This window comes from Anolis sagrei, chromosome 5, assembly GCF_037176765.1.
Source record: "Anolis sagrei isolate rAnoSag1 chromosome 5, rAnoSag1.mat, whole genome shotgun sequence".
Lineage (NCBI taxonomy): Eukaryota > Metazoa > Chordata > Lepidosauria > Squamata > Dactyloidae > Anolis > Anolis sagrei.
Genome location: NC_090025.1, coordinates 168,692,897 through 168,714,050, shown reverse-complemented (window position 1 = coordinate 168,714,050; position 21,154 = coordinate 168,692,897). Strand labels below are relative to the sequence as shown.

Here is a 21,154-nt window from a genome sequence, read left to right as displayed (position 1 = left end):
GTTTTGAAATAACATGATAGAGAAATAGAACACAATGGGCGGGCCAAATGTACTAATAATAAAATTGATAAAGCCCTGGATGAGATATGTAGAATATTTTTCTGAGGGATAATGGGTTTCTGAGGGAGGAAAACAAAAGATTAGCTACTGAAAAGGATGTTTTCATGATAGACAATGCCTAACTTTTGACTTTGGCAGAAATACTTCTCTAGCTATGGCGGTTTAGCCAGGATGGCAACTTTTCTAAATTCAGAAAGGATGGTATGGAAATTCTTGGTTTAGAGAGCTTTAATGTATCAAATATTTCTTATACCATTCCTGTTACTTATTTTCTTTATGCAATTACAGATTAAACCCTGCTACTACCTTCCCTGCTTTGTGACCTCCAAGAATGAGTGCCTGTGGACAGACATGCTCTCCAGCTTCGGTCAGCCTGGGTACCAGTCCAAGCACTATGCCTGCATCAAGCAGAAGGAGGGCTATTGCAGCTGGTACAGAGGATGGGCGCCTCCTGATAAAACCATCATCAATGCCACAGATCCCTGAACACCCAAACATTTTCTTTCTTGTTCTTTCTCTCCCATGTGGCTGAGCATTCTTTGGACACTAACTCATACCAGATCATGATGGCAACCATGATATTAGTGCCTCTTTCTTGCAAATTTTAGCACTTCGAACTTTTTAAAAAAATCTATGCCGTCTTAACTGATTTTTGTTTTGTTTTGTTATAAATCACTTTTTTAAAAAACTGCTCTCACCCATTTTGGTTGGAAGATGTTTGTCTGGGAACATCTATTTGCACACCAGATGAATAAGGGAGCATTTGCTCTAAGTTATATATCACTATATATATGGCAATATAATCTATATTTTTGTAGGAAAACAAAAATCTCAAAAATTTCCCAGTTGACTATTGTATCACAATTAAATCCCTCCCTCCCTACTCCCTTTGTAGTTTATTTTCTCACACATTCAGCCTTGGATTATGTAGATACAACTTTTAAAATCCAATCAGCTAGGATTAAGAGTGTGAGCAAATTTAAGACGGTCATCGGAATGATGAAGAAAGAAAATTACGATGTATGTGTAAGATGGAGCACTTGGGGAATTCATCTGTTGTGTGAATTAAAAGAACCCTATCAAAACGTCTGTCACGTTCCAAATGCAAATGCTGAAGCTCCATGGCAGTTCTGGGTTTGTATAGGGCATAAATAGCAGCATTTAAAAATCAGCACTAATTAATGAAGCTAATCCCTTTTCCAATTGCCAATGTAGAGCAAACCAGTTTAGAACCAAAACAGCTCCAGACATTGTCCTTATGTGACTGCAAAGCTGCCTTTTCAGTATCTATTTCTGTATTAAAAACACTTAAGTAGATGCAAATATATCAATACAAAATAAATTTGATGTAAAGGTAGCTGGACTGTGGGCAAGGCATGGATGGGAGAAAGGAACAAAAGCTTAATCGTAATGTTGTTAGTCTAAGAAAGCAGCTGCCAAAACGCTGCTTGACAGAACAAAAGTGTATATAGATGTACTGACATAAGCTATTTTTGACAAGACACAGAATTGTTTCATGCTACAAACTATAAAAAAACAATTATTCTTTATTTTAAAAACAACAATCTTCACATTCCAGGTCACTGATTACTGTTTTATTTTTGTTTTAATTTAAAGGTGTTAGAACTGCATTGGTTCCTACAGTAGTGATAATAATCTGTGTTTTCTCCTTCCCTGTGCACTTCTTTCCTCGCCTTTTACCACAATAAGGGCCAATACAAACAGTTGTTCAAAGAATGGTCATGTTTCCCACTTTCAACATTTTTTGTGTGATGAAATTACCCCCAGTGTTCTTAAATTAAATGGTTAGGTAATACCCTGAAAAGCGGAAGGCTTTTCATAGGGCAGTAATTTGTGGTGTTCATTGTACTGGAGCCTTTTCATGGTATCCTGTGGGTATTGAAAGGTGAGGAGTTTGCCCCTTGGACATTTTTTCCTCTCCTGAACCAGTAGACAGAATGAAGGCAGAAATAAGTGGCCAACTGGATGGATGGAGAATTTATATCTTCCCTCTTCTCCTGCCATTGAATGTCTTTCTAAAGCAATAGATCTCAGTTTAAAAATAAATAAATTGGTAGTCTATGATACCTTTCCCTGCTAGCTATAAATAAGGACATCTGTGGTCCTTAGATTCACTTAATCTTCTGGCAATAAGGATGCAGGAGCTGACTGTCTCATCTTCACTGTGGACTTCATTATTTGCTTGTTTTTATTATGGAAAAGTATCAGATAAATATCTTGTAAAATAGAAGTATTTTACATATTAATGTTGTTAAAGAGCAGGGTTACCAATGGGATGGACAACTGTTTAACTGGAGTGAGGTGAAAGTATTTTTTCTTTTTTATTGTTATTATTTTTTCTTTTTTATTATTATTTGTCTTACAGTGCTATCTTCAGTTCATTCCACATGGTTTTACCCTGTAATAAATATAAGCACCCAGATAAATATAAGCCTTCTCCATTGGAATGAATAAATAAATACTAATGGGAAGGGGTGGTTAATGTTTGAATTCGAACTCCCACATCTAAAAGATACTGCTGAGTTGGAATTCAGGATTGGAAACTTGTGGGTGGGCATGGGGAATTACAGGACATAGACATTTGGCATATCCTAAAGAAAGTGAAACTTTTTGGATGACACCTACATTTATCTCGGAAGTTATTTTAATACAAGCAAGCATTCAGTTGTGCAAACCACAGTCTGAAATTATATTTAGCCCTAGCTTGTGGATTGATTTAGCCCAGTTTTATCATCTTAAACTTACAAAGACTCTTCATTGTCTCAAGATTTCATCCTATCTAACAAAATGCATTCAACTGTAATTCTGGCTGTGGAACTGAACTCTGGAGATCAAGGAGAGCGGCAAAAGAAATTTTATGGACTAGGTTAAGGTAGTAAGAGTGATATGAGCCCTGTGCCTGACTTTGTACAAATTCACCAGAAAGGAGTGCAGGCCCTTAGGGCCGTTACTGAAAATAAGTAACTGGGCTTTGCCTGATGCATTTGCTTCCCCATTCAGTCTAATCCACTGACTTCTGAGAGCACAGCCATTTCTATAAAGAATAACAAACACAGACAATCTCTTCATACTTTATAGAGAAAACTCTTGCTGGTAAAGGATTGTTTCTACCATAAGGTCCATGATAAGAACCATGACTTTGTTATATAAATGTTTGCCAGAGTGTTTGAACATTTTGAAACCTCTCTGCACCTGTGCTATGTCACACATGGTCTAGTCAATAGGTATGAAACATGTCTCCTAACAGTCTGTATATTAGGTCTCCTACAATGTAAAATTTAATTGGAACCACTGAAGTCACTTTTCTTTCAAGGTGAATTTAGTAAAACTAGCTGATGTCACAGCAATTTAGGTAAACCAGGAATTGCTGTGAGGGGAGAAAGAACTATCTTGTTTAGCATTGCAACAGATGTGATGATTGGGCTACAGTTTGGGGAACATAAAACTGGCCTCGGCACAATTTTTCCAATTTCTAGAGATCATTCGGACCTGAGTTCAAATCTTCAAAAGTGAGAAGAGGAAGCACTGCTCACTGATTTTGCTAAGACTTGATTTCTATTGTGACTGAATAGCATCTGTAAAACATCATTCTAATTTTTCCTGAGAAGAATATTAAACTCATAGCTGAGACATTTTAGTATTGCAGACTATGTGGAAACCTCTCTATTTTCTAAGAAGGTATGTGTTATATTGTAATATATGTAAATGGTTGATACAATACAGAATACAATAGTCATCCAGTCGAGAAAGCTCTGTTTTATACTTGGATTTTGATTTTACATTGCTAAAGATGAATGATTTGAGGGCCTGCCACAGCTAAGCAAGCAAAAATAGCAGAGGACAACTTTTCATCTTGCTGATGAAGAAACCTTCATAGAGGATCATTTGCATTTTGTTTTGCAGTTGAATGGGGAGTCAAATGGAGGGGGAAGAACCCAGCAAAAAATACATTCCTTTGGGGAGGATGCTGAATTGTTACATTACTTAAAATTAGAAAAATTACTAATAATTTTATGTGATTAAAACACTAATCTTTGCTTCCTTCCCTTCCATAACAAGTCTTGCCATCATTCCCATTTTATAAGTTGCCATGGTAAGAGTGGGACTTAATTCAGAGAGGCCTGACCCAAGTGCAATCCTCATATTTATCACACTGGCTTTTAGCTTTGCAGTTGCCAAGTTCAGATTTGCACTTGGAATATGGGCCTGAGCCATATCTGTCAAAGTTAACTGGTGCCTTCTTCCCATCAGTTTCAAAGACTTTAAGATACAAATAAGCGCAAACCCAAGTAAGAAGTCAATATTATGCCAGAGTAAAAATGCCTACTTTGAGGGAAGTCAGCATACAGCTGCAATTCTGTGTACACTTACTAAGGAGTACTGCTGGTTTCAGTGAGAGTCCTGACCATGCAGACATACAACGGGGCTGTAAATTTGTCTTTTGTTCTTCTATGCATTACATCTTTAACAATATTGAATATGAGAGTGGATGAAAACTTAGTCTGGGAGAAATCACCTCCCCAGAAGGAATGTACTTTTTGCTAAGTTTTGTAGCACTGTTTACAGTTTTCCTCCTTATTTTGTTATTTATAAATTTTATATTCATTGAATGTATATTGTCTTTTAAAGTAATAATGTTCACTTTTTATAGTGTTCTTTTATTCTAAAACAATAAAATGGTTTATTTCTATCACATAGGTGACGATTCTTTTGTTCTTAGTTTACGGAATATCTAACTGGAAATTACTGTTGTACTACATTCTTGTGTAAAGGCAGAGGAAAAAAATTGTCTTCCAGAAAAGTAAAATGCTATGTTTGTTTTTTAATTTATGTTAAGGCCATTTATCAGTATATTTTTTCAAAAATGAAACAAAATTGAAAAGTAGAAAGTGTATAAACAAAAGCAGAAATTCCTTTATCAACATTCCGAGTATATTTTCTTTGTTTCGAAGACCAAGCAAGAATGCAACTGGAGCCAACACTCATCCTTAACAACAGTAAAAACAGACACTTAGAATTATAGGAGGAAAAACTAAAGAGAGCCTTAAGCGAGGGTGAACATTGCAGGAAGAAGGTGGTGTTTCTGGATATCCCCTAGCTCTACCAGTCAAAACACATTAAGCAGCTGTTCTGTTTATCTCTCCTTAATTGATTCTCTGTAATAAGAGAAAAGGGAGAGGATGCGTAGGAAACCATGAGGGTTTACAAAAGGAAGAGAAGGATATCTCGACCTCTCTAAAATTCTCAGACTGAGGCAGCACAATGATAGAATAAAAGCTTTGTCCAGGAACAGAAGAGTTATATTCAGGGCTAGAAAAAATATATACAGCTATAGCCTCCGTCTCCAGTATCCCCACTTCTTCATATGAAATAGGATCTGTTTTCTGACATTCTCACTTCTAAATTTCAATGGTTGCTGATGCTGCAAATATACAGAGTGTATAATGCATGGATCATAGTGAAAGAGGGTATTCCTCAATGTTTATGTCTACAGCTCTTCAGAATGAATGGGGAATAAACCACCCAAACATTTTATTGTTCATCCCAAACATCTCTCATAAATACATAGAAGTTAACTAATACATTCTAGATAATTTATACTATGAGAATATTAACCTAGAGATGTATAATTAAAAGTATTGTTGAGATGTTATGAGAATTGAGCATTCTAGAGTCCATTAGATTGTTGTTAGAATGAAAAATCACAAAATGAATATGGTTCGTGGGTGATGAGAGTGAGACAATGGGTCACATTTTTCAAAACAAACATTCACTGAATAATACTGATGTAGATTTTTAACAGACACAATAACTTTTCCTAAACCTCTCTTACTTAGCTTGCTAATCAATGAATCAAATATATTCCAATGTCTGGATGTAAACACATATATTTTTCCAGTTTGCTCTGATATGTCGAACATCCTCATATTCCAATGTACATGACTACTTTTGTAATAAAGGGCATTTGACACAACAAAACTACCATACTAAGTACAACCATGTATAGCAACCAAGCATAATGCAACCTTGAAAGTATGGCTATATGAACGGTGAGGATTGGTAGGTTGCATGGTGTCTGTATCCTGTCAATCTTCTAAGGCTCTCTACATTCTTCCATTCATTCCTCCTGCCTTATTTCTAGAGTCAATATGAATTTCAATTACTCCATTCCTGAATGTCACCATGAGTGCCACATGCAACACAAGCGATAAATGTGACAGTAAACCTAGTTTATTGTCTGAAGTGGAGTCATTCATGGCCTACCCAGTTATTCTGGCAACAGATGCAGAAGATTCAATAAGAACCTTTCCCTTTCCCTGACTGTAAAATAATAGATGAATGATTATTTGTTGCCTTTGCATGACATTAAAAATACCTTGTGCATATAGCAGCTACCTCACTATTCCTAAAACTAGACTGGACCTTATGGCACAAATGTTCAGGAGAATCAGAGAAACACATTGGGATAATCATAATGGTGAAGTAAGGTTGTCAATTGAAATACTGGGCAGGGTTCCTTTACATTTAATGCATACAGCTATTCCAATCTTTTTCCTTTTCTGCTACCTGTCTTTCACACTCCTTTTTACCATACACAGTACAATCAAACACAGTCACACATAAGGTTCTTACCATCTGTTTATGGCTTGGGAAGAATGTTTGCTCTACAAGAGGAAACTTCTCAGGACCCAGAGAATTGAAGATCTTAATTAGCTGAGAGAACTACAAAACAAAAAGATGATATATGTAAATTTGCAAACAAGAAAAAAACTCATACAACCATTCCTATCCCACCAAGTTATCACCATGTCACTGGGATGTTATCAATAAACAACATTAAAATGTGTTGTCAAAGGCTTGAAACATTAAAAAAAGCTTAGTTTTGATTTTTTGGTAAAATTAATATGCCCAACCTCTATGAGTAACAATAATAGCAAAAACAATACAATAAATTAGTGCTAGGATAGTGTAATAGATTTAGCCAAATTCTGAATAATGATGAAAATAGGGTGTTTCAGAATTTACTCCAACTACAGAATGCATTTGGACCAACTGATGACCAAATTTGGTTCCATAATGGAATGGCTAAGTCCAATGTGTTTGAGTCAGATTCAAAGATGGGAGCATAAAAACCCTAGAAACAGAACATGCCTGCAATATTAACTGCAAAGGTTGAACAGCCAACTTTATTCATTTTTTTAAAAAAAAAACTCTTTTTTTTATTTGAAAACATTTTACTTGTTGCCTTGCAGGAAATCCTTGGGAGCTACCTCTCTGAAACTGGTTGGTTTAATCTCTCTTTAGAAGTCTACAAATATCTTCAAATTTTATGTGGATGCATGAAAAAAAAACTATGAACATTTTTGGTTTCCTGATACAAGGCTCAATGAAGCAGTGCTGGATTCCTGAATCTTGATTCAAATTTGAAGTCTGGAATGAAATAGATTGGATTTGAATCAATAAAAATTGGATGTAGATCCAAGTAGCTCAATTGGATTTGGTGCCAAATGAGGCTCCAGTGCACAGTCCTAGTTTACATGCTTCTTAGACAACATTGGCTACCATTGTATTTGAAATAAATTAAATTATTTCTTCAAAGAGAAAATTAATTATTTGAGAAAATCCAGGGATCTTCTCTTGGCAGCATGTCACCACCATGTGAACTCAGAGATCAGCAGATGAGGGAGAGAGACTAAACAAAATAGCCTTCTCCCATCCATTCTCATTGATTGTTGGCAGTGCAGGTTGTTGATGCAGCATTACAGAGGACAGTTTGTTTTCCCTTGCCACTCACACTAACCCTGAACATTTCAAGCGCAAAAGAAAATAAAACTGTTTTGGCTACCTCTGTGAATAAACACTTGACTTTAATGTAATGTAGATCTGGGTGATAAAAAGAAGGCTAAACACAAAAAGGAGAAGAAAGGCATAGTAAAATATATAGAAAGCGAGTTCACTAAAGGAAAAAGATAAATCATTCAAGTGGAGCTTTACATGATTAAACAATCCATTCACATGTAAATGTGAGGTTATTTGCTTGTCTTCTGCAATTTTATCTTCTCCATTCTGATCCTAGACATGTAGGAATTTGAGCACTGAATTAACACATAGACCACTATATGAAGACAGCAAGGTATGGAGTACTTTTCAGATGGGTTTATTTTGTCATCTTTACTGCTTTGCAATTGTTCTTTATGATGGAAGATTCACTGTTAAAATCAAAAATTTCACTGAAGGGTCAAAAAATAATTCAAAATTTAGCACTCCATAAGTCACATTAGGGCAGTTCATTGTTCCTCCTACACATTAAGCCTTGCCTCCTGCAGTCTTCTTGGCCTTTGAAGTCTCTAATTCTATCTTAAGTGGGCATATTTTGAATTCAGTTATGATTATTTGAATAAACGTTGGTGCTACGAATTTTACAAACATTTATTTATTATTTATTTATTTACTTTATTTATATACCACTTTTCTCAGCCCTCAGGTGACTTATACCTAGTGAGACTATAAAAGTCTTCTGAGTAGCCATCCACAGGCATTCCAAGTCCCTTCCTAAGGAGGCTAGGGTAAATCCTTGCTATTGTTACATCAGCAAGGGATTTTAAAAAAATGGCAGAATGGTGCTCCTCTTGCCCAATCCAGTAGAACTGTATTTGGCGCACCGCATCCTGAGATCCATAGTAACAGCCACCAAAAAGAAATTCTGAATGCAGAAAATTTCAAGTTCAATTTCAAAAGAAGCCTTCAGCAACCACATGGAGCCTCCACAAAGGGAACTGATGGACTGTTCCCAGCAAAAGCAGTAATATTGATCTGCACTGAACAATCCTGATCCAAATCAACTATAGCTGGAGAACTAAAAGCCCTGTCCTGGTCCAAGATGAGATAGTATAGAACTGGGAAGATGGACTGACCCTCCCTCTTAGACGGGCAAAGCTGACTGACAAGTTTGGAAGCCCTGTCTGTGAAGCATGAGGGAGGAACCAGACCCAGCCTGAATGAGTGCCTCCCTAAACTGCAGGAAAACACTAGGGGATACCATTCTTCTGATAATTTAAAAATAGTGGGTACGCGGCAACATCTTTTCCAGTCTGAAAAGATTATTTATTTACTAGACGTGATAATATTAAATCTATGTAATGCTAAGTGATCCAAACACTTATTCAAAATCATTTTGTATAGCATTACACCTTAACATATTCTTTATAGACTGATAATCTTGAGCCCTATTCAAACAACCTATTCAATAAGTTGCATATGCACAAAAATTCATTGGCTACACTTTCACTTTGTTGCCTGAACTAGATAAAGATTGTATCTAAATAAAGTTTGCACAGTAGTTCTTAATCAGACATACAATTTGTTCAATGTTCATGTTTTTTGTTTTGTTTTTTGTAGAATTATGTGCAAAGGTATTATACAATCCTGGCATATAGAACAACTAAGTATCCAACTTTGCAGCTCTGTGTAAATACTAACATTTGTGCAGAAGCCTATTGTTTTGTAGTAGCACCAAAATCTATCATACTGCAGATTGTTTATATAACTGATATCTATATATTCAGGAAAATTGGCAAAAAGCTTGTTTTCTAGATTTCTACTTTTAGTCGACATGTTTGCAAAATAACAACTAAAGTGATAGATTTTTGAGTTTCTTAATATATGGAAAGATCTAAGATCTCTCCTTTCTCATTTCATATAAGGAATCTTGAAAAAAGGGAAAAAACAATAACAACATCACCTACCACCCAGGGCTTGCTGCAGAAATTGTAGATGGAGAAAAGTGAATTGATACTTGGGACTCCACCATATTGCAGGCCAATGACAAGGCTGCGAAAGTCCTCTCCTAGTGTCATGCTGTAAGCATGCTGTCGGATGAGAACAAAGTCAGGCTTGAATGATCTAGGAGAAAAAATTAAAAGATAAATTGAAAAGTCAGCTAAGACTGCCTATTCCTATTCATTTAGTTCACTTATAATCTTATTTTCTCATGTGTTTCCCTTTACTTATTGACAACTTCTTGATCTTCAAGTGTGGCACCAACTGTTATCATATGGAAGATATCTATAAAATATTTCATTCATTGTACAAACAGAACTCAAAGCTCTCACAGTTTTCATTACATACAAGTCACACAGGAATGGGCAGTAACAAAACAAGATGCTGTTTCATTATCTGGGCAGACACCAAAAGAGGCCTAGACAGAGAAGGACAGTCTATTTAATGGGGGTGAGAATTGAAGGAGAAAAACCATTTCCCCAATTTTCATTGGTTAATCCGCCCCATTCCTATGTCATAAATGATGGTTGATTTGACGATGGAGACATAGGTGGGAGGAATAACAGGAAAACAAGGGGAAATGGTTACTCCTTCAGCACCCCCCCCCCCTTGTAAAATGGACTATCCTTATCTGGAATAATACCCAAAAGAATAAACTGGGATACAAAACTTCTGAACACTTGCAGGGAGGAGAGGAATCTGGTGACAGTTTTACAGTGTGCTGCATAGAAGATAGAGGAAAAACAGCCATTTTGAATGCTTGCAACTGGAGACTGCTCTCAGCAGTTGCCTTTAACATCATTATTGTGCACCTAAGACAGTGCAGACACACCAAGAGGTAAGTGCAATGATTGCCTCTCATCTCTTCAATACCTTGCACACTTAGATCATACTTACATTGTAATCTAAAGCCTATATTGTTATTGTTCCATTATCCATGTGGAAGCCACTAGAGGGCACTGCAGAGAGAAGGTTTGTCCATTTTATGGGGGGTAAGGTGCCCCTGGTGGCGCAGTGGGTTAAAGCGCTAAGCTGCTGAGCTTGTTGACCAAAAGGTCGCAGGTTCGATTCTGGGGAGCGGTGTGAGCTTCTGCTGTCAGCACTAGCTTCTGCCAACCTAGCAGTTCGAAAACATGCAAATGTGAGTAGATCAATAGGTACCACTCCGGTGGGAAGGTAACGGCGCTCCATGCAGTCATGCCGGCCACATGACCTTGGAGGTGTCTATGGACAATGCCGGCTCTTTGGCTTAGAAATGGAGATGAGCACCACACCCCAGAGTCAGACATGACTGGACTTAATGTCAGGGGACAACCTTTACCTTACTTAAGGTGGGTTGGAGGAGTAAAACCATTTCCCCCTATGCTCCTGTTATTCCCCCATCCATGTCCCCATCCTGGAAACAACCCTCATTTATGAAATGGGAAGGGGGGAATAGGGAACATAACCAGTGAAAATGGGGGAAATGGATTCCTCCTTCAATCCCCCCCCTGTAAAATGTACTGTCCTAGCACCCCCGTCTTTACTCACTATTGAATAATTGATTCAGTGGAACTACTGTCAGGATTAAGACCATGGTCTTTAGGATTACAGGCAGTCACCAAGTTGCGAAAAGGTTCTGTAGGTTTGTTCTTAAGTTGCATTTGTTTGTAAGTTGAAACAGGTACTTTTTAAAGTGTAACTTTGGCAAACCAAGAATGGGCAACTTGGAAGTCCCTTAATAGACTCAGAAGTGCAGTGGACAGATCAAAAGACAACCTAACAAAATGGCTCTATCTAAAAGAATCCTCCACCTTGTGCGACAGTGGAGCAGAACAGACAACTCTACATCTGTCCGCAATACCCTGCCTCAGGTACAGAGGAAGAATTGTTTGAGGCTATAGACAATGCGGTTGCTGTTGCCCGTTTTTGGTCAAAAGATAATTAGCTACTTGTACTCCTTCTATTTTTATCAGTTTTATATTAATTTATGCAATGCTTTTGATACAAAATAAATAAACAATCATCATTATAGGCTATAACTCGTGGCCAAGTATGAGTGCCTTCCAAGTGTAGAGTCTTGGCAGTGGGTCCAGTGATGACTGTAGAGATCTATTCTTGATCTGCATGTTCTTTCACAGTGAGGACATCAGCTTTGATATGGAAAGTGGTCCTGACAAGGGTTGACTTGAAATGTCTGCCTCTTGACCTGTTTCTCCCTTTCACCCTCCATTTGTGCCTCTTTGAATTCCACAGCACTGTTGGTAACAGCTGACCTCCAGTTAGAATGCTCATGGGCCACGGCTTCCAAGTTTTCTGTGTCTATGCCAGTTTTAATGTTAGCTTTAAGCCCATCTTTAAATCTTGTTTGCTGTCCATCAACATTCCATTTTCGGTTCTTGAGTTGAGAGTATAGTAACTGCTTTGGGAGATGGTGATTGGGCATTCAGACAACGTGGCCAGTCCAGCAAAGTTTATGGCGGTAGATCATCACTTCAGTTCTGGTGGTCTTTGCTTTTTCCAACATGATGACATTTGTCTGCCTGTCTTCCCAAGAGATTTGTAGGATTTTTGGAGGCAACACTGATGGAATCATTCCAGAAGTTGAGTGTGACATCTGTAGATGGATCACATTTCACAGGCGAATAACAGGGTTGGGAGAACAATAGCTTTATACCATGCGTTTTAACTGAAACTTTGTTTCACCTTTAAACATTCAGAAGGAAATCGGAAGGCAATTGTTATACCTGTGCATCTTTGCAGAACACCCGAAATACCTTGTATTATTGAAGTACTTTTAAGTGGCATTCTCTGAATGTCATTGACCATTTGGTTGGATTTGTGGTATCCCTACAAATGTCCCAATCCTCAAACACTCTCTGCTTCATTAAAAAAAATGCTGAACTAACAGAGTTCAGAGAGTGTTGTATTTCGGTGTCAATGTTTAGTGGAGAGGTGGCTGCCAAGGTAGCAGAAATGGTCGTGTTTTCTAATGTTGCACCATTATGCAGTATTTTTGGCAATGCAGAGGGATTGGTTGATGCCTGCTGATAGAGCACTTTGGTTTTCATATTGGAGTTCTATAATGTTGTTGTGACCTTGGTTTTGGCTTTCCTTCAGCTGAGGTTAAATAGCTTGCCATCTGTCTGATAGATTATTTCCACACCGGCGGGAAGTTCCCCATCAACAAGGTGCAGTATCATAGTGAGGAAGATGGAAAACAAGACTGGGGCAATAACACATCCCCGATTGTGCCCCTGGGCAGAAGATTTCACTTTCTCCTCTGTGGTAATGGAATTCTATGGCTTGTTGTGGAAACAAGGATTAGTGGTAAAGTTTTAGTGGAGACACCTTTTCCCCATGATAACTCTTTCAGGAGTAACTTTTCCTTCCTAGGGGTAGATTTCTCTCACTTCCCTGTTGTCTCACACCCCCCCCCCCCATTCTTACCTATGAGTAATTTGTGTGTCAGATGTTTGTAACTTGGGGACTGCCTGTATAAGGTTCATTTTGCTAATAACATCCTTGAAATTCTAGAAAATATAAAAACATTGTATTTAGTCTGAGCTTTATAATGATTCAGGGGAAAAAAACCTTTAGATATAGGGGTATTGTTCCATTATCCAGGAAGAGACCACTTTAAAAAGTACCTGTTTCAACTTACAAACAAATGCAACTTAAGAACAAACCTACAGAACCTATCTTTTTCGCAATTTGGTGACTGCCTGTAATCCTAAAGACCATGGTCTTAATCCTGACAGTAGTTCCACTGAATCAATTATTCAATAGTGAGTAAAGACGTATGCAAATATCATTGGTTTAACTGGAATATTCTAGTTGAAACAACACATAGGATTTAGGGTTAATGAACTTTATTTAGCATAGGAGTTTGTGGAATGCAACCCATTTTATCCTGATTTTATAACATGAAAGCTATTCCCACTTCAAAATAAAACAATTTGTTAATTCTTTACAATGCTACAAAACTCTTCATTCCATTGGCTGCCTTTCCTCCCCAGCTTATTCTACAATACATACACATGGATTTTTTCATTACAAGATCCCTCCAAAGGCTTATCACAGTAGTTCTTAACCTTTCCTTTACCACAACCTTCCATACAACAACAACAACAACAACAACAATAACCAAACATCAAACAGTGGTCTAATATTACTTGATAATTTTAATTAACGAATAACTGACCAGGCTGGTCTTGCATTTCACTTACAAGCTTTATTATAATTATTGGAATTAATAGCTGAAATCTATATTCTTTGTTCTGATTCTATGTTTTTCTATACTGCTTTAGTATCCAAAAATGAATATTTGCGGCAAGATGTGGCATGGATCTCATCACCAGTCTTCTGTGTCATATTGTGGTCCACTTCAGGACACAAATTTAGAAAAGGCATCTTGAACAGATTAATACTAGTCACTGTGGTGTAGAGCAAGGAAATGGAACTTGTAGAACCCACTCCTAAGCTGATTCATTCAGGGCATGGATAAAGACAACAGAGTGTATGAGAACTGCCTCTTTCTACAGTTCTCCAAGTTTTTCCTCCCCCTGCTCTCTTTCTCTCTCTCACACGGAGCCACCAGCCAAGAAAACTCATTGGACTTCACAACTCACTTACATTCCCAATAGAGAGTGTTAGCAGAGTTAGGAAACCCTAGTCTGAAACTGTATGTAAAAGCATTATCTGTACACAAAAAGGCATGGGACCCCATGCCAACTTTCTGTATAGAGAAGGGGAGAATTATATCATGGACAAGGTGGAACTGGATAATGTGAGAGGAAGGCAATATGTCTTAGGATGAAGTCCTGTTCCCCATGATGTTATCTGGCCCTCTTGGCTTGGTTCTGGTACATTTCCTGGGACATTTCCACTTCAGGTTTATGGGATAATCTGGTCAGCTGCAGTGAGCTGTGATAATCAGCTATTCAGAATTGGCTGGACTAAAATCAATTGTGTTTCACAGCCCTGAATGCCTATATATATGTCTACATTCATATTTTTATGGTAAAATAAGTAACGTAACTACAGAAATACACAAAATAGATACAAATATAAGTGAATCCCACAATAGAATACCTACTCTTCCATCTAAGATCTCAGACAGCATATATAGACTCCTTTCTGTTACCTTTACAATATTAAGCATTGTTAATATTAACTAACCCAAAATCGTACAGTAAGCTACCCAGTTGAGTAAGGACTTAAACCAACACTAATTAGCAAGCATCATAGCAGTTTACATATACACATTAAAATATCTTTTTACAATTCTATTTCAGAGTACAGTGAAGAATTTAAAAGTAGTGGGGAAAAATAACCAATAACATTGCAAGTAAGAGGAAAAAATATTTCCCAAGGTTGTTACAATAATCTCAAATAGATTTAGCCTTCACTCTCACTGTTTATTTCCCTCTCTCCTCAAAACTAAGCTCAAAAAAGCAATGATGAAAAGTGGTAAATTAAGATGAAAATGATATACATTTGAAAAGAAAACAAAGTTCAATTGCACTTTCATTTTTCTTTATTAATTATAAAAAAGCTTGGACTTGATGGTTGATAACTACTTCTGATAAGGAATCTGGAATATGGAGAAGCCATGGCAGATATTAATATCCCAAGTTTTTCTCTTGTCTGGTAAGAGTAATTTCTGATTTTTTGGCAGCTGTCTCTACTCCAAATGTTTTCCCAATAACTGTCAGCATCTTTCTCACACATCGGCTGGAGGCCAGCTGCTGAGAAGTTAAAGAGGGACATTATTCATCCAGAAGATAAGCAAACCCCCAATGAGCATAACCCTCCCCACAATATTAGCAGCTGTTTAATAGCAGCAACTGGAGGCAAGGCTGAAAAAGACTAAGAAAGAGAGAGACCCGTCTATCCTGATATTTTTGTTTTTTTAAAAAGGTATAGTGATAGTAAAAGCAGCAGGTTAAGACATAGGAATCTGTCTAAGCAATGTTTATGGCCCGATCTCATGAGCCACCAAGTTATGAACAAAGGGTTTAATATGGGATGAAATACTTCTCTGTCATATTAGCTAATATTGCTCTCATATTTAACCAGAACAAAAAAAAAAATCACAAAATGGATAGAACTATTTGTATGCTGGTCATCATTGCCAGTTACACAACCTAGCAATAAAGGTACGGATGGGCAATTGGTCATTTGACTGCATGAAACTATATTAAGCGCTAACCTAGTAACATGTGCAAATGAACTAGCAGGCTAGCAGAGAAGCGGTGAAGATCTATTCACCTGTACCCAGCATACAATCAAGGTGTAATATAATAATAATAATAATAATAATAATAATAATAATAATAAAGCTACTCTAGGAATTTTGGAGCACAATACTCCTGACCTCACGATCGTGTTAAAAAACAAATTATGGATTGTTGATGTTGCAATCCCAGGTGACAGAAGGATTGAAGAGAAAGAACTAGAAAAGCTGACATGATATGAGGATTTAAAGATCGAACTGCAAAGCCTCTGGCACAAGCCAGTAAAGGTGGTCCCAGTGGTGATTGGCACACTGGGTGCAGTGCCTGAAGACCTTGGCCTGCACTTAAACACAATCAGAACTGACAAAATTACCATCTGCCAGCTGCAGAAAGCCACCTTACTGGGATCTGCACACATTATTCGCTGATACATCACACAGTCCTAGACACTTGGGAAGTGTCCGACGTGTGATCTAATACAACAGACAACAGAGTGTCTGCTGTGGACTCGTTGTGTTTCAAATAACAATAATAATAATAATAATAATAATAATAATAATAACAACAACAACAAGAACAACTTAATTTTTATACCCCGCCACGATCTCCCCAAAGGAACTCTGAGCATCTTACATATGTGACAGAATCATAGAATTGGAAGAGACCTTGTGGGAGATCCAACCTCTGTTTAAAAGCCTCCAAAGATGGAACCTCCACCACACTATGGGGCAGAGAGTTTCACTGTTGAACAGCTCTCAGAATGTCCACATGACACAAAAGCAAAACAATCCATTAAAACAAAAACACAATTAAAATAAGAACATAACAAAATATAACAATCCAGATAAGGTGTACTTCTGGCAGATTCTGTTATATTAGAATTGACAGCCCATCAACGTTTAATTTCTCATTCACAATAAGAACCTGGTCTTGAAACCTTCTTCAGTGGGTTTTCATAATAGATAAGGAGAAGAAGACAATCACAATTACAATGGACCTGGATATTGAAGTACATCACTGAAACTTGGCTCAACTAAGCAATTATAGAATTAAATCCACTTCCTCCACATTTCTCTGACTTATGAATGTTCCTATCCCTCATCCATCAGATCCTAGTAGACAAACAAAGATTATCACCTAGCTAGTACCATTTATCAGTTTTTTATTATAAGAATAGACAAATATAATACACTACATGACTGTCTTACACTAATATTAGTCAACTGGGCTGGCACTAGTGTGCTTCTAGACACAACACAAAGTATTAGGCACTGCCCTCAAAGCTCTAAACAATTTGGGACCTAATAAATGAAGGATTGTCTTCTCCTGTATGAACTACAGTATTTGCACATGCCTTGTAACACAGCTTTTCACCCCTGTGAGCTGTGGAACAAGGAATTTCAATAGTACATTTAAATTCTCTCAGTATTGCACTGAGACTATGGTATTCTACCCATCAATTCTGGTTAATGAGCATGCTAAAGCAATAATTTAGACATTTAGGTCCCCCATCCTCACCTCAAAAATAGATTTTTCTTTGGCTACAAACTTTCTAGACAACTTACATCTATGTTTCTTTTATATGCATCCCACAACCTCTCCTGCCACTGTTCTCTTACGACTTCTATTAAAGCCGTTCCTTCGTAGAATCTAAGCAACTCAGTTAACAGCAATTGGAAACTTTTCATCCAGAGGCTCCATTGTTCCTCTCATAAAAATCCTTAAATGCAGTCTAGAAGCAATGATAGAATCTGGACTGCTCCAATGCAAAATATGGTACATGTTTGTTTTGTATCTAAGAGATATTCAGACTCAGAGCCCTGTTTATATTATTTTCAGGCTAGCAATAGTACATTTTCTCTTGTAATAGACACAACTTGCCCAAAGTGAAAGTTGCTTCCCTTAATTTGGTAGGTTTCCCCAGCAAATGAGCTAAAAGAGCCTAATACATGGAACTAGCTTTTGACAGTCAGGAAAACTGCTAGGCTTGATTGATAAAAAAAAATGGTTCAAAATTTGTTTGGATGTAGGAAGCACTGATGGTCTGATTCTAAAGTCACTTCTGGATTTTTTTTAAAAAAAATCAGAAACTTTCCGAAACTTCCAAATCAATTCGTTAATGCAGACACGCATGCGCAGTAGGAAAAAAAAATAGCACTGGCACTGGAGAAACTTCAGGGGATTCTCCCTCCCTCATTTTTAGACCAATCCTGATGAAACTTGCAACAGTTATAGAACACATGGACCACTGTTAGCTCACCAGATTTCATAACCTTTCACTTATCCAAGATTTTTGGTGAATTTTCATTTATATATATATATATAAAAACATTTTTAATAATAAAGAAAATCTGTTTCTGGTTTGAAAGTGTTATTTCCTGTTTCATTGGGTGGTTTTTACTTTGAAAGTAGTTGTTCTACTCCAGAAACTTTGTTTGCGTGGTACAAACTGTGCTAAATTGGTGGAGAAAAGAAATCATAGTATTTATCTATTTATTTACCATATTTGTATACCACCCTTCTCAGTCCGAAGGTGACTCAGGGTGGTTCACAGTTGGCAACATTTGATACCTCAACAAGTAAAACACTCATAAAACATTATTAAAAACATTAGCATAAAATATGAAAACTGTACAAAGCCATAAAAACATTGTCATCAGCGTCTCCTTGTTAAAATCGTTAACATAAAGCCAAGTTTTGCAATCTCTACCATTGGGGTCCTGGCCTTCACAAACTACTACAGTTAAGATGGCTGTGATTAGCCATGCCTACCGCTTCCCTCCTTGCGTTGCCTGTGGGGTGGAAGGCATTCGATTTTAAAAATTCCCTTGCCTTAACCAAAGTTGCTTAATGGTTGTGAAAAATAAAACAACCTTGGGAGAAAGACGAACATTATAGGATATTTCCGAAAAAAGGTAAGTGGTTCAAATTTGGATTCAATCCCCCCCCCCTTTCCTGCATGATTCAAAACTGCATCGGATGTCCAAATTTGTATGTTTTATTCCGAATTTCAGTCTCTTCTGAACGAACCTATCCAACCCTAAATGCACTAATTTGGCTTCTCTTATCTCTCTTTTGAGTTCTGATAATTATTATGTCATTGGAATATTTGTTTATGTTGTTGCTGCTATTAGTGCATAAAGTTCCAGAAGAGGTAGACATTTTTGTAATAAATATGCTCCAATGAAATTGGTAATGAGGATATATATTTAGGTCATGGGCAAACTAGAATTTTAGTACAACAGGTTCACAACCCTGTCAAGATTACAAACTAGGACTGAGCAACCAGAATCAATAGGACAGTCACTTTTAATTAAAGGATGAATGGGTTTATAATGAGGAAATAGAACGACTCTCAACCTCTCTATTGTTTTGAATGACAAGGAGTTTTAAACCATCAGGGTAAGGAATGAATGCTATCAGATAAAAAGGTTGAAATGCAAACAAAGACCTCAGCATTAAACCACTCCCTCATAGTACTAACACAATCACTTCAAGGAGATTTACTCCTTGCTGTGCAGATTTCTCCTTCGGGACTGACTTACTGCCCTTTTGCCATTTGTCCCACTGAGAATCAGACAAAGAAATCTGATATTGATTCAGAAAGACTACAACTTTCTTTCTTTTTGGTAGTTTTCTTTGTATGCCATGATGGGGGAAGGAATCCCATTAATGGATCTCTAATTATTGTTCTGAACACATTAAAAATGTGATCCCAGCTAAATTATGTTTAGCTCAGATAATATAGAAGTTTGTTATTAATGAACAAAAACACTATCTTGCAACTATTAAAATTATAGAGATCTACTTTGAATTCCTAAACAGTATCTTGACTTTTGAAATATAAACACCATTTTAGTACACATTGTAGTTTAAAAAATCTCACACTAAAATGCAATTGCAATTATAGTTCTGAAAACCTAAAATAGTAATTTTAGAATTTTTAAAAAGTGACTTCAGTTGTTCAAATATGCTCTGTCACTGTGTTCAATAAAGTTCATTCCCAAGTAAGGGCCCTTTCAGATAGGGCCCATATGCCGGGCCCTCTCGTATTTTTACCTGAGGCATCCAAATTACTCCTCAGGTAAAAAAGCAAAGTAATTCGAGACAAAAGCAGGTAAACCCAGTAGTTTGTCTCCACATCCTAATTCGCTTCTTTGGGCCCCATGAGTCTGGAGAAGCAAAGTGGGCACCCCTAACCCCCCCCCAACCCACCAAAGAAAAGAAAACCTTATCGCACTGCCATTAGGCCTCTCCTGGAACGTACCAATGACATGCCAGGACCCTCCTGCCTCCTGGTGCATCATTCGTACAGTCGAAGAAGCTCCAGAGAGTCCTAACAGTGACACGGTAAAGTTTTCTTTTCTTTTAAGGCTTTTTTTGGGAGGGGGGGTTAGATAGTTACCAAGCTGGAATGGGGATAGCCCACTTTTGGGGGGTAGGTGTGTGTACTTAAATCTACACTGAAGTGTTAAAGTGAAGTCTGGAAGTGCCCTCAGTTTACATACAGATTCCAGTAAAGGACACAGCTATATAATTATGTTGGGAGGGTATAATGTTTCATATAATATTTTTCATGGGTATGTATGTGTATAGAAAGATACTTTTTTTTCAGAACAATGAAAGATTTTTTAAAAGAAAATCAGATAAGAAGCCTAAAAGTAAAGAGACTGATTGTTGTTGAAACTTATTTATGAAATACGTGCAGATCATGTTCAGAGATAGAAAGAGCCTGTATATGTATCTATTAATATTATATGCACAATAATGTTAGATAAATGCCTCTGGTAATAAAGTATAGAACTGCATTTTCTATTGCTTCCTGGCTGCTCTTAACTTGCAATGGGTTAAAATTGGGGAACATTTAAAGAATACAATGAGAGGTGGGAGTCCAGACTGGAACACTGGACGGAAATCTGTTTCCTGCCTCCACACAGATTAGTTTGAATGTTATGGGAATTTTTAAAAATGAATTTAGAAAGGAGAAGGGGGAGAAAGTCGGGAAATCTTTCCAATAGTCCCATTAAAAACACACTTACAGTGCTAAGCATGTGAATCTCTTCTGTCTCCCCCCA

At 37.2% G+C, this 21,154-nt stretch overlaps 2 protein-coding genes across 3 annotated transcripts in view; one reads left to right on the top strand and one right to left on the bottom strand.

Moving 5' to 3' along the window:
* The window catches only part of TIMP3 (TIMP metallopeptidase inhibitor 3), a 46,568-nt gene extending 41,794 nt beyond the window's left edge, over positions 1–4,774 (top strand). Inside the window, exons 5-6 of one of the 2 annotated variants that reach the window (XR_010910052.1) lie at positions 349–4,174; positions 4,262–4,774. Coding sequence is in view for 1 of the 2 variants with exons in the window: in XM_060776944.2 (XP_060632927.1) it covers positions 349–546 (198 nt within the window). In the remaining variant the exon portion in view is untranslated. Of the gene's footprint in view, positions 1–348 lie in introns of both variants that reach the window. The other variant, XM_060776944.2, reaches the window with a different exon arrangement.
* The window catches only part of SYN3 (synapsin III), a 218,293-nt gene that overhangs the window by 152,068 nt on the left and 45,071 nt on the right, over positions 1–21,154 (bottom strand). Inside the window, exons 5-6 of the mRNA XM_060776945.2 lie at positions 9,828–9,984; positions 6,715–6,804 (exon numbers count right to left, since the gene is read on the bottom strand). Coding sequence (XP_060632928.2) covers positions 6,715–6,804; positions 9,828–9,984 — 247 coding nt within the window. The remainder of the gene's footprint in view (positions 1–6,714; positions 6,805–9,827; positions 9,985–21,154) is intronic.